The 18,463-nt window shown below is 35.2% G+C and overlaps 1 protein-coding gene across 1 annotated transcript in view; it reads right to left on the bottom strand.

Moving 5' to 3' along the window:
- Positions 1–392: 392 nt before the first annotated feature.
- Positions 393–18,463, bottom strand: part of Neil3 (nei-like DNA glycosylase 3) — a 40,735-nt gene continuing 22,664 nt past the window's right edge. Inside the window, exons 6-10 of the mRNA XM_013024875.1 lie at positions 17,151–17,317; positions 12,124–12,290; positions 10,287–10,710; positions 2,152–2,326; positions 393–849 (exon numbers count right to left, since the gene is read on the bottom strand). Coding sequence (XP_012880329.1) covers positions 667–849; positions 2,152–2,326; positions 10,287–10,710; positions 12,124–12,290; positions 17,151–17,317 — 1,116 coding nt within the window. The 3' untranslated portion in view covers positions 393–666. The remainder of the gene's footprint in view (positions 850–2,151; positions 2,327–10,286; positions 10,711–12,123; positions 12,291–17,150; positions 17,318–18,463) is intronic.

Here is an 18,463-nt window from a genome sequence, read left to right as displayed (position 1 = left end):
ATGGATACTAAAATCAAAATCAGAAAAAGAGAAATCAACTTCTCTTTTAAAAACAAACTTGTAATTTCAGTTGCTAAATGTTATTTTTGTTGCTTGAATCCCCATAAACTTCTAAAGAAAACATACCTCCAGTTGTCCATGGACTTTGCTGTATCTCCCACCTTACAGAACTTAATGTTTGTTTGACAGAATCAAATACTCTTCCCTGTAAAAGAGATCTCATATCTTAAGTTCTATTGAAGAAAACAAGAAACACATTTTAAACCTTTATTTTAAGGTGATTGGTAGTTCAACAAAAGCAGCTAATTCAGTGCATGACAATATTGTATCCTGCCACATCACTTTTCTCCTAAAAAGTAAATAAATCACTGTTTCTTAAGAAGAGAACAAAGCCATACTAAAATGCTTTATTTTCATTTCAAATGTATATTCTAGGTGGAATATGAAGCACAGTGTACTCATTGATGTAAAAGAACAAAACCATAGCTGAAGCATAGAGATGATATTCTCCCCCACCCCCAAACAAAAACAAATAATGCAATACTACAGTAACTTAGTTTACCCCATCATTGTCTACAACGATTCTATGAAACCAAGGTAGCAAACACTGTGCAAAGCTTGAAGAGATTAAATAAATGCCTGCATATTCAATGAAAAGGGAAAATATTAACATCCTGGAATGATTTTTATTCCTGGTCCATTTTCTGCCCACTGGAAAAAGTTGCACTGTTTTTCTTTCCCAAGAGGACAAACAAAAAAGTTCTTCCCATTATTTGGCCCAATCTTCAACACTGTTCTCATGATGCAGCGCTTGCCATGTTTGCAGAGTGGGAAGGATAAGTCTGCCCACTGAGGGAGGAAAAGACAGGAAAGAACAGTTTATATGGAAGTTGCAATGAGGAACAGACTAAACATAGCTCAATGGTGTCACACTGTCTTTGCAGCTGTTGCTATTACTCTGACATTGTAAAATAGACATAAGCCATTAGCTGTTGCCCTTAAAAATACGCATAAGCATCTCTTTTCCATTTGTGTTTGAATCACATAGGAAATTACCATAATTGGCATAATAACATAATTGACATAATAGGCAAGAAACTTCCCTTTAACAGGAATAACTCAAAAATTTCAAACTTTTGCTATAAAGCAACCATCAGTATCCCTGTTGTAGGTTTGAGTTAAAATGGTGCATAGATTTTTCCTAACTATATCATCTACCTTTCTTAGTCTCTTAGGAAAATAATTCATCATGACTTACCCCTACATACAGTAAGGTAGGCAGCTTCCACTGTATTATTCCTGTTGCTAATTTTGGTCTCAAGAGTGGTCTGAAGAAGACTATGAAAGCTTACATCTTCATCTATGAGAGCTTTATTGAAAAGATCTGTGACTTTAGGGGCCTAGAAGCACATCTTGTTCAGGAGTAGAGACCTAAAATCACTCTCAAATTTAATTTTAGTAAATTCTTTAAGAAGGTTACTTAATCCAAAAGGATATCCAACCCCAAAACATTTGATCTAATATACTGAAACAAATCAATATTTTCTTTCTTCTTCCAACTTGGAAATATGTGTATCTTGAACATTAGAATCACATTCAGCCCACAGAAGTGGGATTGACTAAAAGGAGTCTCCTATCTCAGATGCATAGGGTACAATAGCATGTGGAATCAACTGTAGTGGAATTATTGCTGTGATTCCCTTATTGTGGTCAAGACAGTGTAGTAAATAGTCACTAATGTTAAATCCAAGATGTCCACATTGTTTTTCATGTCCATCTAATGCATAACCTAAAGGTTTTTCAGATAATACTGAAATTAGGATAAGCCAATTCTTTCTCAGAATATCTATCACAAGTCCTACTACTACTAAATACTAAACACTACATACTTTTCTTTCTTTGAGATCCCAGAACAGCACTTCCATACTTGTGATTACAAATATACTCTCATAATATATAAAAAATAGTTGCTGTTTTATTATTATATCGCTGAGGCTCTGAATGTTTATTCCACATTCATGATTTATTTTCTTAAGATGGAATACTGCTTGTCTTGCTTTTAAACTGAAAAGTAAAACTGAAAAGCATAATTCCTTGTTTTGAGCTAAAATTCAGTTATGCCAAAGGAAGCTTGGTAAGTCTTACACGTACTTTGAAAAATCCACATTGATCTTTGCCAGGGAGAGAACAAGCATAGAATTGCCTCCCCTTGTTTTCTCCATCTTTCCTCACAACTCGGAGAACACAGAGGCGGTTATGCTGGCTGCATCGAGGGCTGCTTGCATTTAAGGTGCAAGGATTACCTGCCATATTAGTTTGTAGCACCCTGTAATGAGAGGTTATGGTATAAGTGTTAAAGGAATCATTCACACCACTTCACCCTTACCCATTGTAATTATTCTTGTTCAAAGAAATGATATCAAGAAGTGGGTCAGAGTCAACTTTAGTTATTCACATAAACCACTGTCTTTTAAATTATTTGTTTCCCCAGGGAATTCTATTTCACATCTAAAGTTACCTATGTATGAAAACCATAGAACTTAAATCTCTAAAGAATTAAAAAAAAACAACTAGTTGAGTTGTATATCTGGTCCATCTTATTGTCTTAAAATGTTCATTTCTGTTTGGTTTTTCTCTTGCTTATTATTCAGTGCAGTCTGTATTATCTTTAAAATATTCAGAAGTGTACCAAACCTGTCCCCATGGAGTAATCCATGTTAGAATCATCTCTATTTTCTCATCTGTAGAAATTCTTTTCTCATCAATGGTACTAAAAAGTCCATGCAGCACACTCTCCCTACTGTCCACTTTAATGACAAGTTTTCAGTGCTTCCCTTTGATCAAGGATAGTGTCACAATCATACTGCAGAAAGGGACAGCTGCTTAGCAAAGCAGATATGTGTATTTTGTGAAGAGAGTAAGGATGTTTTATCTCTTGCCAATTAGAGTACGTGGAGGTCATTACTGTACAAAGCCTAGGAGTTAACCTTGTACTTGAGCTGTATAAGCATAGTGACCTCTCTGTAAAGGAGCTTCAAAATTGTTTTTAATTTTCAATATTTTACATCTTATAACACTCATCTTCAATGCCATTCATCTCCCCAAGTTATGACTGCATTCACTCACCTTTAGAACAGACTTTTAATAAGCCAGTTAATAGAAAAGTGCTTGTATTAGTTAAACCATGAACTTGGGGGGCATATCTCTGTGTTAAAGAGTTCATGCTTTGCATGTACCAGACTCTGGAGTTCATTACCAACACCAAAACAAAGCACAAAACAGGACAAAGCAAGATTTTAAGTCTCTCACTTTAATATCTGTATTTAAAATCTTTTAAGTGATGATATCATTCATCCTTTCTCACTTTTAAGGAAATTTCAAAAAGCTCTTCAATAAGTTTTAGAATACTTAGAAACTTGGGACAGTTTCCTTTTTCCTTGTTTCCTAAACCAGTTTTCCAAAAGAGTCTAGTGACAACTTGCCTCTGTATCATTGTCTCATGGCATCACATTAACTGAAATATTTTAGAAAATGTGCTCTATTATTTGTGATGAGACTGATTTAAACTTGTTTATTAAACAGAGGATTAAATATTGCTTTAAAAATATTTGTTGGGACAGACCTAAGCTTTTTAAGGGCAGTTTGTGATGCTATCTATAGAGTAGCCATTTATTTACTTAGGACTTAAGCAAGTCCTAAGTAATCACCATAATATTTCATCACCAGCAATTTTCTTGGTACCTTTTACTGCGTGGGCTGGGGGAGGCTTCTATTTCTTCTTTTTTGCCAGTCCTAGGACTTGAACTCAGGGCCTGGGTACTGTCCCTGAGCTTCTTTTTGCTCAAGGCTAGCATTCTACCACTTGAGCCACAGCACCACTACTGGTCTTTTCTGTTTAGGTGGTACTGAGGAATTGAATCCAGGGCTTCATGCATTCTAGGCGAGCACTCTACCACTAAGCCACATTCCCAGTCCAGCTTCTACTTTAAAATCATGCATTATACCAAATCTTTTCCACAACCTTCCTTCCACTAATTGCCTTAAAAAGAGGTGCTATAAAAACTTTAACATTGAGAAAAGCTTTATCTGTATAGCTATAGAGAAGTCAAGAGATTTCAAAATTGAGGTAGCTTCATAACCAGTTTTATATAAAAAGAACGAGAGAAAGAGTATAAAAGTACTTACCCATAAAAGCTATGCATTATTTAAAAACAGCTGTCACTGGTAACAATTAGCTCAATATTTTCTAACCTACTTTCTTCAACCTGGAAATAGCTATAGTTTGATACACTGAAGAAGAGGTTTAATTTTTTTTAATTTAGGTATTAGATTTTTTTTTATGAGAAGACCAAATATACATACAAAGTGGGATTAAAGAGGAAAGGCCTTAGCCTCTTCCATTTGGTTCATTTCTGTCTTCTATTCTCTTTTGTCCTTGTTGCAAAGTTAAGTAAAATAACACTATGTGTGCTTTCCTTGTAGCTGACACTTAGAGTATGTTCCACTGACCAAAACCATTAGCATCACCCAAGAGCTCCTTAGAAATACAGAATTATCCATCCGCATACAGATTCCTAAGGAATCAGAATCTACACATTAACAAGATTCCTAGGTGGGTTATCTGTACATTAAGCTGTGGAGCACTGAGTGAGTTAATGTAGCCAAGCTATTGGATGCCACCTGTGATCTTGATCACATCAGCTCAAAATATGCATAGCTAATCTTAATTTTATTATAGAAAATATCCAAGATAACTAAATGGCCTGCACAATTGAGGCTGTCTTGGTTCCTCTTTGTTTTAATAATTATTTTCCAAAGTATAACAGAACATTTTCTTAGGTAAATTTAACATAGCACAAACAATTTAACTGATTTCAATGATGAGAATTATCATTTTGAATACAGACTTTAAAGTTGCATAGCAGCATAATAGACCAGGACTTGGCAAACTTTTTTGGAAAATACATATTTTAGGCTTGTTGGTCTCATGGTTTCTATTGCAGCCATCAGTTCTGTACTTTGTAACATGACAAACAGCCACATAGCAAATAACTACTCAAACAGAAATTCTTTACTCAAGAGTTGTAGGCTAGAGTTGGCCCTGTTGGATATAGTTTGCTGGTCTAGATATGATTAAATTCAAGAACAATTTTTGTAATCGAACAGTTTCTCAATAAAGAAATTAAAACAATGTTCAAAGCTCTGGGTTCAATCCTTGGCATCATTAAATAAATTAAAAATACAATATAATAATATAAATAAGTATAATTGAAGAGAAATCAGATAAAAACTATCATCAATGAGGAAGACAGTACCAGAGATTTATAATTTTAACTAAAAGCTACTTTTTTGATGATCAGTTTATCACAGTTCAATAATTTTGCAGAAAAGAATGGTTCATTCTTACAATAAACACTGTCTGGAATTTTTATTATGCCTTCATCAACCCAATTATATATAGATCTGGTCTTCTAAGTTTACTTCAAGAATTAAAACATATAAAAATTAACTCATACTAGAGGAGCTTGAAATCCTCAGTGAAGTCTGAGGACTCATACTAGTGACCTAGAAATAAGTCCAAGGTGTCCAGGACTGAAAACTGATTAGTTAGGACTTCCATCCCTGATGTGGGAGACATGGGAAAACACAGATGACTTTAGTGTTAGATATGGTGATGTGCACTGTGGTCCCAGCTACTCTACAAGGTCAATCAAGGAAGAAGGATCAGGGTCAGAGACTGTCCCCAGCAAAACACCAATACACTGAAAAACAACACACGCACACACACACACACACACACAACTGTTGATGGGACTCATATGGTAGGCATTTGCCTAGTAAAGCCCATTCCTGATAAAAGAAAAAAGGATAGAGAGCAAGAAAAAGGAAGAGAGAGGAAGAAAGAAATGCAGAAAGACAAAGAAAGGAAGGAAGGAAGAAAGGAAGGAAGGTGCCACGGACCCGCTGTCGGGACAACGGAGGACACCTAGTGGAGGAACTGGAACAGGTGGGGAGATGGCAAACAGACAACTCACACAAAGAGGAGTGGAGGCTGAGTGCGATTTAATGCAGAGGATAACAAGCTTTTATAGCAAAAGTCTCCATGAGAAAGGGCAAAAGGTTACACAATCTTGCTGCAAGGCTTCGTTCTTGGGTGGTTACCAGCTGGTCTCCTGATCTTGTTTTTTGGATGACAAGCTATGACGACAGGCACTTGTTTTCGGCTTTACCTCTATTTTTAAGAAATACAATGGGTTTCGATGTTTATCACCAATTAACCATTAACCAGAGCATATGGGCAAGGTGCTGAACAGAAAGGCATAAACTCTAGTACTTCATAGTTACTTTTGTTTAGTTTTGTACTTTATACGTTTTAAATCTTTTCTAAGCAATTGTGCTTAGAGGGTTCCCAATTTGTGGCCAAAAATCATGATATTCAGTATACTTAGTTAAATCTGGCCATATATCAAATTCAAGCTCATAGTCTCTTTTCTGTAACCCTTTCACATAATCGTTTACTCTTTTCTATAAAGGCCTTTACTGTCTCATAAGATCTTTCTTGTTCCTTCTTCAATAGTAAGCACCAAGGAGGCCTAGATCTAGCAAGTCTCTCAATAAATGAAAGAGAGTAACAGGAAGTTCTTTCTCCTAAGTAGTTTTCCCAACAATTGCCATCCTTATCATACACACCTGTAAAAGGCTATGGATCTGGGGGAAGTCTCTGGGGTTCTCTAGATAATGGAGGATCCCACCATTTTCCTCTGAAAAGCCATTGCCACCTTTTATCTACCAACTTTATAGGAATCTTATTTAGCTTTTGGTCTAAATATCCCTCTACTTCTTTCTTATCTACAGGATATCTATATGAATCTATTGTATATGCTTTAGGATTAAAGGAAAGTCTCCAGTAGCCATACACTCTTTCTGCTCTGTGCCCATAGCTTCTTGTAAATCTCTTACAAACAATTCCTTCTGCTGAAGTGACGTCATGAAACCCCCAATACTTTTATATTTACTTATGACTTGTCTTCTAGCCTCCATAAGAGGGGCTTTCAGGGTAGCACTTAACTCTGGTGAGTTAGTCATATTCTCAAGACACTCATCAGATGTTGGAGTCGTCAACACTTTTAAGAAAGAGCCTTGAATAAGGGAACGTTGAGCATGAGTAAGTACAATGAGCAGCAGGAACAGTAAAAGATTAATAGGCACTCCTATAAAGTAAAGAAAAGAAAAACAGGAACAGAAACACATCTTTCCCAGGGGCTTGCCAGCCTTTCCAGGAGGTAGGCCTCTTTGAAGCCCCATTTTCTGAGGTAGACTTCGGTGAAGTCCCATTCTCAGAGATAGGTCTCTTTGAAGCCTCATTCTCTGAGGTAGACTTCGGTGAAGTCCCATTCTCAGAGATAGGCTTCTGTGAAGCCCCATTCTCTGGTCTGAAAGCAGGTTTCCCATGCTAAGCAGACTCCACTGGAGTAGGCGTGGCAGGAAGGAAGGAAGGAAGGAAGGAGGAAAGGAAGGAGACAAATAATTCTGACAAGGTCATTTCACTCTTCTACAGGAACCTTTGCATCAACTCAGGAAAAATATCAACTTTGAACAGATGCTTTCTTTTTGAAAATGTATCACTATACACTGCTCTGTGTTTTTAGTAATTGGATCAAAGATTAAAAATTATTTTAGTAGTTATTTTGGACTGCCTAAAAACAGATACTGTTATTTAAGATATAATTCAGTAGCTGAATAACATTTAAGTACATCTGAGGACCAGCCCTCCATCCCTCTCCCCCCCACAAACTCCCCTGCCCCAAATAGCATGTATGGCATGGTGATAAGATTAGTAATTAAGGAAACAAAGGCAAATGCAAATTAATGACCCTGTAATTTTTAAGGAAAAATAGCTGGCTAAATTCTAAGTGTACCACCTGCCTTAATAGTATTATGTCGTGAGCCTCTGCTAGGAGTCTTGTCCACAAGATGAACACTGTAGCTGCCAGACAAGGAGAAAAATGAAATAAATGACAGTAATTTGCAATTTATTCCTTGTAAAGTAGCTGGGTGCAGAAGGGCTTCTGGGTGAATTTATTTCATCACTTGACATTTATTCTGCTAGTTGATCTTGATTGATTGTAGACTCTCAGTCCTGGTGTTCTTATATTCAGTACATACACATGGCTGCAGCATTTCTAAGTAATGCTGTGCGCTGTGATTAATCATATGATTCTATTCCTAATGGCTTATGAAGAGATCAGTTAAATTTAAGGTTACATTAATGTTTTCTTTTAAATCCTAATTCATTAGTTAAATCGTCTGAGTTTTTTTTTAAAAAAGCACTAAGGAAATAAAAATATGCCATGATCTTTCATCTTGATACAGCAAATGGCACAATATTTTAAAATGATTACTTCTACTTCTTTCCACTTAAGCAACAGAACAGAGAAGCTGCTCAACAAATGGTTTTCTCCTACAGTATAGCCTTTCAACTGAGAGATTCTAACTCCATCATTTTCATCATGGTACCACTAAGCATTAAAGTGAAAAGGTGGCATATTTATCTAGTCAGTTAAAGGTCCATTCCGAGAACTTAATTCCGATGTATCATGGACAGAAGTTAAACCAGTTATCATAAATGTTTTATAAACAAAATGTTTTAAAAAAAATCAAAGATAACTCACCAGAATTAACTGATGACCGATTATAGTTGGGATGGAATATTCTAGATAAGGGCATATATTAAGCAACATTATCTCAGAATTGTTATGAGACAAACTCTTAGGATCTCCAGCGTTTGGTCTAGGAGTGTATACCAGGTAATTCCACATCCCATTTTAGACTTGAGGAGGAATCTCCCCATCAGCAAAGGTATAGCTAAAATGAGAGAAATAGCTAGTAGAGTTCTACCTCAGATTCCACCAGAATCAAAAGCAACACTGCTTCCCCTTTTCATACAAGAAAACGTTATACACTCTTCACACAAAAATGATGGCTATATGGCCCCTGCTTTCTGATAAAACTAAAAGTAGGTTAGGAAAAAAATACATGGAGAAAAGCCTGGTGAAGGCATTGTGACAGGTAATGTGGATAAAGGGAGAATAAGGTTTGCCTCTGGAGTTGTAAATATTCATTAAGGAGTAGGAATGATAGTGTATAGATAATATTTCTGCATTCCTAGGTGGCAGCAACTAGAGGGATGTTCTCCTGAATATGTAGCTGGGAATCCCACAAAATATATCTGGTCAGTTATACTCTTTATCAACTGGAATTAAAGCCTCTTCATCTCAAATGCAAGAATGGAAGCTCTTTTGGGTTTGTTTTAATTGAAACAGAAAACAATGTAAAACATCCCATATGGCTAATTTAAATGTAACCATGTCTTTATCAGAAATGCCATTCAAGGAAAGAAAGCACTTCTGATTTATTTTTAGATGCCAATCTTCCCTTTGTTTTTTCTCCTCTGGTGATATTGAGGTTTGAACTCAGGGACTTGTATTTGCTCAGCAGCAGCCCCACCACTTAAGCTATACCTCCAGTCCTCTGATTTCTTTTTAAAATAGAAGACACTAAACTTTTATAAAAGATGATTTTCTTTTCAGAATGACTTGTCATTGAAGGGAAAGATAGTCTTTGACTTATGATGGTGCTGCATACAATGTTTTGACCCTGATGAAAAAGAAATAGATTCAGTATAAACTGTTCTTCAAATTTTTATCCCCCTATTTCCTGAGCTAGTGATATGCAGAGTACAATAATTTCTTTCGATGCTAGACAGCATACCATAACTCCTTCTTAGTTATTTGATCACTAGGGAAAGCAATGATTACCCTACAGTGTACTCTATTGCCCAGCTGGGATGTTTAGTTGGTTATATACATTTATTGCACCTACAAAAGTTTTATTGGGACCTAACTACCTTGTAAGTCAAGGAATAGCTAAACAAAAAATGCTAGTAGTTATTAATATGGTGTGGCCAATTCAAATATTTTTCTTTATATTTTCTATACCAAGCACATACTCAACAATGTGGTATATGTTGATATATATGTAAGAAAACCTGTTTGTAGTTTCTTTCTTCTTTACCATGAACTAAAGGAAAAGGAAAGATGTAGACTTTTCAGTGTTTATGTTAAAAAATTCATTTTTCTTAGCAATGGATGAGTCTGCTTTTTTAAGACTTAAAATTGCAATACACATATTTTTAGAGATCTTAAAATACCGTACAAATTTTAAGAATACCTTTAAAACAGCTTAATGCAAATGTATGTCAAAGGCAAAGGTGAAAATCATCATACCTGTTCGAAGCTCCAAGATTGCAATTTTTGAAATGATCTGGTGATGAGTCGTGTGTTGTTTTCAATTTTTTATGTGCTGGACTAAATAATTTAGATGAAGAGCAAACCGTGGGTGATTTGATTGCTTTGTTAGGGAGCTGAGTGATAAAGTCTATTCTCTTGTCAGAGGATTGCTCTGTGCCACTAAAGCAAACATCTGTAGGCAAAGAGTTGTGAAATTCTTTATCTAGTAACTGGTTTTGGCTTTTTTTCCTTTCCGGAGTATTGGATTTATTGCTAAAATCAGTCAAGACAAGGGTTGTGGTTCCAAATACAGTTTTTCTGTTGATCTTCACTTCTGTATGTGTCTTTCCAAAGTTATTACAAGGGTACTTCACTAAGTTAGTACAGGCAGTAGAATTTTCTTTACTCTTGAGCACTGAATCTGGAAAAAGAGATAAGTAATTCTGCAATATTCTTAAAAATGTAACATGTAATATTTGAAATTTTTATTTGATTAAAAAATTTAGTACTTTTTGTTACAGTGAGATGATATACAGAAATAATACAAAGTTAGCTTGAGCAAGTTATAATTAAATCATCGTTTAGCTAGGAGATGAAATACTAATTAAAATGTTAACAATATAAAGGTACCACTGACGGAAAGATTTATACTTGCTTAGTATTTTGTTTAACAATCTCAAATTCACTCAACTATGAGCTGTGTTAATATTAGGTAAAGCATTAAAGTGATGATAATGAAGAGACAATATACTATGAAGGTTCAGCTCAACAGAAACATATTTATGGTGGCTCAGCTTAACAGTTAGAGACATATTTATGGACTATGAGGAATATTTCTGTGAATGACAACACAAAGAGAAAAGCTTATTAAAAATAAATAAAGATGAAATACCAAGTTTCTACAGGATTCTGAAAACTGCCCTTTAAATCATAGTTAATATTATATGTCTTTTATATTCAGAAAAATTAACAAGAAACAGTTAATGAGATGTGGAAAGGCATTTCAGGATTGAAATAAATGTGGGAACCTACGACTGATTTTCTGCTGTTTTGCTTTTGATTGCTATGAAGAAGAGGGGAGAGAAATAGGAGGTGCTGTCCCTTGGGCTATTACCAAAGCTGTGCAATGGGTGAAGCCTGCTTTCCAGGCTCAGGGAACAAAACACAATATGACAGCTAACACAATGTCGGGGTCCTTAAGTCAAGAATGAACTTTCTCATCTCTAATTGAAGAAAGAAATAACACTTTGAGAACACAATAGAGGCCGCATCAATGAGATGGTTCTTAATCACAGGTTTCCTCTGAGGTTTTACATTCTCTGAACGCGTGAAAATTGTGAGCTACAAAGAGTTATTTTGAAGGATTTCAATGAAATCAGTACAATTGTCTGGGTAAAGATTTTAATAACAAGGGGTAGGAAGGATAAAGAAGAGGAAAAAATTCAGCATTTTTCTATTCCACCTGCTAAGATATTCTTACAGAAATCCTCCCTTTCAATTTATGAAGCACTTGGACTGAATAACAAACTCGAAACTTGCTGAAATCTGCATAAAACAAAGCTTTATTGAATAATTCATTAGAAACAGTAGAGAACAGATGTGATCATCTCAGTTTTTTGAGATACAAAGGCACATACTGTTTTAGCACAAGTATGTTTTCCCATCCCTGTTTTTTCTTTTTTTAAAAAAAAGAAGTATTTTCAACAGGATATCAGCATGGTCTACAAGCAAAGGCTGGCAATTCCTTTAACCATCTGAGAAAGAATATATTTTACACTGTGGCTGGAGGAAGGTCTATGCTTAACTTTGTATAATGAACATACTTGAGCCTTACCGACAGGCCTGGGGGTCAAGCAAGCCTCACATGCTTGCACAGAGGGCTTGTTTATCAGAGTGCACACTGCACATGTCCACTGCTCTTCGAATTTCTGAGCCACTGAGTCTACATAATGGTCTGTATTGGCTGTCCAACTGATGATAGTATTTCTAGTTGGCAGTTTGCTATAAAAATAAATTTAAAAAATTAATCTTTAACATTACTATTGCCACATTCTTACAAATTGTACTATTATAGAAACCTTTTCAGAACTACTAGTACCTCAATCCTTATTACTTAAAAGTCATAACTGACAGATGTCATAACTGCATCTCAAACCCTGGTGATGGCTGTTCAAGTCAGAAATTGTTAAGCTTTTAGGTAGACTAAAAAAAGGTGTACTTTAAAAAACCAACTGAAGGCATTTGATATAACCAGTGGGAAGCATTTTACAAATATTTTAAGGAGTACTTTTCAATGCAAAACAAAAGAATATTTATTCAACCAAACCAGGAAAGGTTATACAGAAATTAGAGCACTAAAAAGAAAATGGGAAAAGGTATTACTTCATTTGCCCTGAAAATTCTAGATTTTATAGTTACTTTATGATATTTGCTAAACAATATGTCAATTAGTTAATCCATCATGATCAAAAAAGGTATCTGTTATTTCTTTTCATAGAGAACTATTTTATATCTATATACCAATCATTATTAAAAATATAATTATTAGGTTATAAGAAAATTATAAACCAATTCTGATTTTTACTACAAATGTAAATATTGATTTATATTTAGAACTGACTGACTCGTGTGTGTGTGTGTGTGTGTGTGCACACGTTGGTCAGTCCTGGGCCTTGAACTCTGGGCCTGCTGTCTCAGCATTTTCACTCAAGGCTAGGGTTCTACCACTTGAATGAAAGCTTTGATGATTAATTGCAGATAAGAGTCTCACAGACTTTCCTATCTGGGCTGGCTTCAAACTGCCATACTGAGGTCTTAGCCTCTTGAGTAGGTAGGATTATAGGCATGAGCACCCAGAACCTGATTTCCATTGACCATTTTTTTGCTCATACAGAATGTCTCTCTAAACTACTACCAAACTACTTTCTCCTGCTCTGGTTCAGTTCTGTAGATCGTATCATGTAGTTGAGCAAACTTGGCAGTATCATTTATTCTTCTTGTAATTACAAACATTAATACCAAAAAGCACTTTTAGGTAAACACTCTGTTTTACATTGCAAAACATGAGTTCTTTGATTTTGAAAGGTAGCCTTAATTTCTGTAGTGTTTTATTCCTTACATATAATGACACAGTTTTAAAAATTCAGGCTGGTCTGGTAAAATAATAAACAGCATAAGAAAATCTGAAAGCAAAATACATCTCATTATAATTCTTTTTTTTTTGGTCTGGTCATGGGGCCTGAACTCTGGGCTTGGGCGCTGTCCCTCAGCTCTTCAGCTCAAGACTAATGATCATACCACTTGAGCCACAGCGCCACTTCAGGCTTTTCTTTTTGCTTATGTGGTGCTGAGGTATCGAACCCAGGGCCTCATACATGCAAGGCAAGCATTCTACCACTGAACCACCTTCCCAGCCCCTCATTATAATTTTTATCTTTATGTTGATTTTTAGTGCACTCAATACTTTACATTCCTATGGAATATAAGAATTTCTACAGAATTTGTTTATTTGACCTAGTCCCCACCTTCCACTAACTTACCCTGAAAGATGTCATTTATTCATAATTTAGCCCAATTTATGTGGCCTGCAGATTTTTAATGTGCTCGAACTTTACATGATTTTCTTCTCCTGCCCAATAGATTTCTCTAATCATAAGAGGATTTTTAGGAACTCTTTAGAAGCTCCCTTTCCTTGCCACTCCACTTCATAATAAATCTCCACAAATAAATACTTTCTATTCTCTATTTGCTTATGTAACAGGAAGAGCAAACATAACATGGTTAATAGTAAATAAGGGCCTACCAAAGATTTCAGGTCATAATCCCAGGACACTATAAATATTACTTTATAAAACAGAATCTTTGCAGATGCAATTAAAGATCCTAACTTGGGACATTGTTTAGATAGTCCTTTAAACTGATCACAAGTTTCTTTGTAAGAGAGAGGCAAAGGGAGATTATCTGACATACACAAAAGCAAAGGTACTGTTGAAAACACAGAATGGAATAACGCAACTGTATGTCAAGGAATGCAGGTTAGCTACCCAATGACAAGAAATAGATTCTCTCCTGGAGTCTTCAGAAGGAGCTCAACACTATCTACACTTAAATTTTGGCCCAATGAGCTACAGGTATTCCTGAGTAGATACATTTCTGTTGTTTTAAGTTAACTTTGTGGTAATTTGTTATAGGAGCCAAAGAAAATTCGTAGAATTCTGCAATCTGCTACTCTACTACTTTTTCATCAACAATGACATCAGCATTTACTCAACTGATCAGGCCAAAATTCTAGAAGTCACCCTAACTTTCTTTCCCTTATATCTCATGTTCATTCTAAGGGCAAATCCTGAAGAGTGCACTGCATAGTCAAATTCATAAAGCTAATCAAGTTTAGCCTTTTACAGCTTGATGTTTTCTTCTCTTCATTCTACAGTGAGGACCATGGAACATGGAAGAGGAAACTCCAGCAAAATCCATGCTGGAGTCTTAGATGTTTCCAGGTTTGGTAGATTTGGAATACCTTCATTGAGGAAGGTCCACAAGATTATATTTTTTCCAAGAATCCTGTAAATTACTCCAATATTCATTTGTACAGATGATTTTGCAAATTATGTGTATTTCTGTTTTTGTTTTTGTCAGTCTTGTGGCTTGAACTCAGGTCTTGGATGCTGTCCCTAATGTCTTTTTGTTCAAGGCTAGCACTCTACCTCTTGAGCCACTGCACCACTTCCAAGTTTTTCTGTGATTCATTGGAAGTAAGAGTCTCACAGACTTTCCTGCCTGGGCTAGCTTTGAACCACATCCTCAGATAGCAGCATCTTGAGTAGCTAGGATTACAAATGTGAGCCACCTAAATTTTGTTTTTTTATGTCCAGCTAAATTACAATGTTGTTGTTGTTGTAGCAATGCAATGAAAGTCCCTCCCCCAAATGAGCTTACAGTATCAAGACAAGTTTGAGATTCCTGTTACATAACCAAGTAAAGACTGGAAAGAATTTATTAATGGGTGATTAAGAAATGTAGCAATAAGGGAAGAGATTCCCAAGAATGATCTCTTTATAAATAATAACTTTCTTTCATGTTTTCTAAAGTTGCTCCATTCCCTCAATACCCCTGCTGGTCATAGTTACATTAAGATTACAAATAGCACTACATATTCATTGACTAACAACTAGAGTCCATTTTGTTATATGGTTCCTTTTAGTTTCATTATCTTACATATCAAATCTGCCATAATTCTTGTTGACTTAAAATTTTAATTAAGATGATATTAATATCACTTTGACCCTAGTTCTGGTAAGCATTCCATTTCTTTAATTTCATTCTCTTCATTTTCTGTATTTAGTACATGATATAATCAATTTGATTTTGGTACCTGTGTCTTGTATATATGCTTATCTGCTTTGGGGAAGGGAAGGGGAACAACAAAATGATAAGACAAAGGACAAAGGGTGAACCTATGCAACAGCAATGAACTTTACAAGTTAGGTGTGGGAGAGGGAATTGCAGGGGGAGGGAAATGGAAGAAAAACAAGGGAGGGATAACACTGTACCACAGGAAATGCACTCATTACCTTTATGTATGCAATGTAACCACTCTGTAAATCACTTGACAGTAAAATTCAATTTTAAAAAAGTTCTTAATCTGTTAGGCAAGACATGAACTATTCCCAGAACTAATGACTCCCTCGTCTTTTGTATCATTCTATCTTTGATACCATTCTAGCCTGTACTATACACTAAGTTGGAGTTTTTATTGGCTTATCTAGTAGTGTCATTATGGCTTCAGAATATTGTGCTTATTATTTATTTTCTCATTTGCTTAATCAAACTTTCCTTCCTTCCTTCCTTCCTTCTTTGCTTCCTTGCTTCCTTCCTGTGCCAGTCTTGGGCTTGATCTAGCGCCTGGTGCTATTCCTTAGATTGTGTTGTTAAGGTTAAGATTCTTATCACTGGAGCCACAGCTCCACTTAAGACTTTTGGTACTTAATTAGAGACAAAGTTTCATAGATTTTCCCGCCCAGGGTGGCTTGGAATTGTGATCCTCAGATCTCGGCCTCCTGAATAGCTAGAATTACAAGCGTGTGCCACTAACACTTGCTCAAATTGTACAGTACTTTCTTTAATGAGACGTTCCAATCTATCTGTAAATATATGATTCTAATATCCCCAAATTCTTAGTGTACTCTGTGCTTTCTCTCTGTATTTGTGAAAATTTTGCTCATAATTGCTATTTTACTCTGCAATTTTTTTCTCTCTTGCTAAAAGGAACTATGGCCTCTTACCAGTGTAACTAGCACTGGCAAAAATTAAATGAGGAGATTTCATGAGAAATATTGGACTTTGGCTCTAAACAGAAAGTAATTCAGCAGGCCCAGAACATCACTGTTACCCAGCTGTCAAGTCAGGTAGATTTAGTCTAAGTTTATCTTACAGAGGGTCTCCAAACCTCTCCCAGGGTTCTTTCCCCAGTCTGGGAGTTCATAAGGAAAGGACATATTAGCAATTGATAGAACTATCACACGTGTTCACTATGGGGTCCCTTGTTTCAGCAAGACAAATTCTGTATGAAAACCTTACTCATGCTTTACATTATTTCTAAGGGAAGCAAAGACTTCTGGAGGCATCTGCATAGTTTCTCAGTTACTGAACCTCCTGGTACTTTACAAACCAGATTATACCTCAAGGCTGGATGCCATCAACAACGTTGGTTCAGAAATGATCCTGAAATCAGCTTTATCTCCTTCCGGTTCTTTGATGAGGCTATTGCCTGTTTCATTCCAAAGGTTCAAATACTTTAATTTATTCTCCTATAAGTAGTTATCTTCTCTGAAGTAAGATCATTTAAGTCAGAAATCTTACCATATGTCAACATGTTGAGGATTTTCTTTTTGACAGTGAGGACAGAAATATGTCATTCTATTATTTTCGCCTAAGCGACACACAGTAATTCTACAATGGCATTGACCACAGTTAGGACGTTTATAAACCTTATAGTATTTAGAGATGGCACATCTTGCTTTATGGCACTAGAAAGAAAAATGTAATACAGAAGAGTGTTGATAAGAAGCCAAAGATATATTATTGAAGTCATCTCTGAAAATAATGTCAAAATTACATATATATTTATTTATACATAGTTTTATATAATCTTCCCTTTCATCTAAAAAAAGAGTATTGACAGGATTTCATAATGGCTGTCAAATAAGAATTGTGTGAATAATTAAGCCATTATAACTCATTAGCATTCAAAATTGCTCCTTTTACCTAAATGACATAAAAGATTCTATATTTTAAAGTATCTTTTATGCTTTTATAGTTATTTAAAATTAAACATAATTATGTGGGTATAAGAAAAACACTAGATTATCATTAAATCTGTACAATATCAAGGCTGCTGATTAGCCCTAACAGCTCTCCCCAAAAAAATCTATTTCCAGACAACAAAACTTTAGAATATTCTTTGCTGACCTGAAAAAAAATGACTTGTATTTTCTCACCTTAGAGATGCACTAGAAAATAAAATAAAAATTCAAATAGCATTCCAACAGAGAATACGTTCCATTTTGCTATAAATTCTATTTCAAAGGACATTTTGGTATTGTCTGTCATAGTTTTACTCTACTCACATTTAAAGCTTCCACAAGAGAATATTTTGTGTTTGCATCAGAAGTGTGAAAAATGTGAAAGACCAGAAATTTGACTTATTGCATAATAAGCTGATAACTACACAAATAATTTATATTAATTTAAGCACAGAATTGAAATACCCAATTTAATGTGGGCAAGAAGAGGGCTGTTGTAGTGAGTCATTTTTTTCTGAATACACGTAATTTTAAAATAGCTATATTTGGTTCAGGTATGTGAATTGAGAGATTCTTTAATGTTTGGGGTCAATTAATAAAAAAATTACAATACTTTTCTTTGTGAATATAGTAACAATGAAGAATTTTGAGTACAGAAAAACTGACTGTGGAAGAGAAACAGACTTGTCATGTTTTGAAAAGACAAAAGTGTTTTCTAATGTCTAAAAACATGTATAAAACTTTCCAACCTAAAAAAAAAAAACTTTCCAACCTTACATGTTTACAAGTACTTGTTTCATTTCTAGATCAGTTTCTGTGATAAAGAAATAATATTATGGGGTTTAAAGATGGAGAAACTAAACAAAGTTA

This window comes from Dipodomys ordii, unplaced genomic scaffold (assembly GCF_000151885.1).
Source record: "Dipodomys ordii isolate 6190 unplaced genomic scaffold, Dord_2.0 Scaffold4, whole genome shotgun sequence".
Classification (NCBI taxonomy): Eukaryota; Metazoa; Chordata; class Mammalia; order Rodentia; family Heteromyidae; genus Dipodomys; species Dipodomys ordii.
The sequence above is the reverse complement of the archived record's forward strand: the minus strand, read 5'-3'. Positions and strand labels throughout refer to the sequence as shown.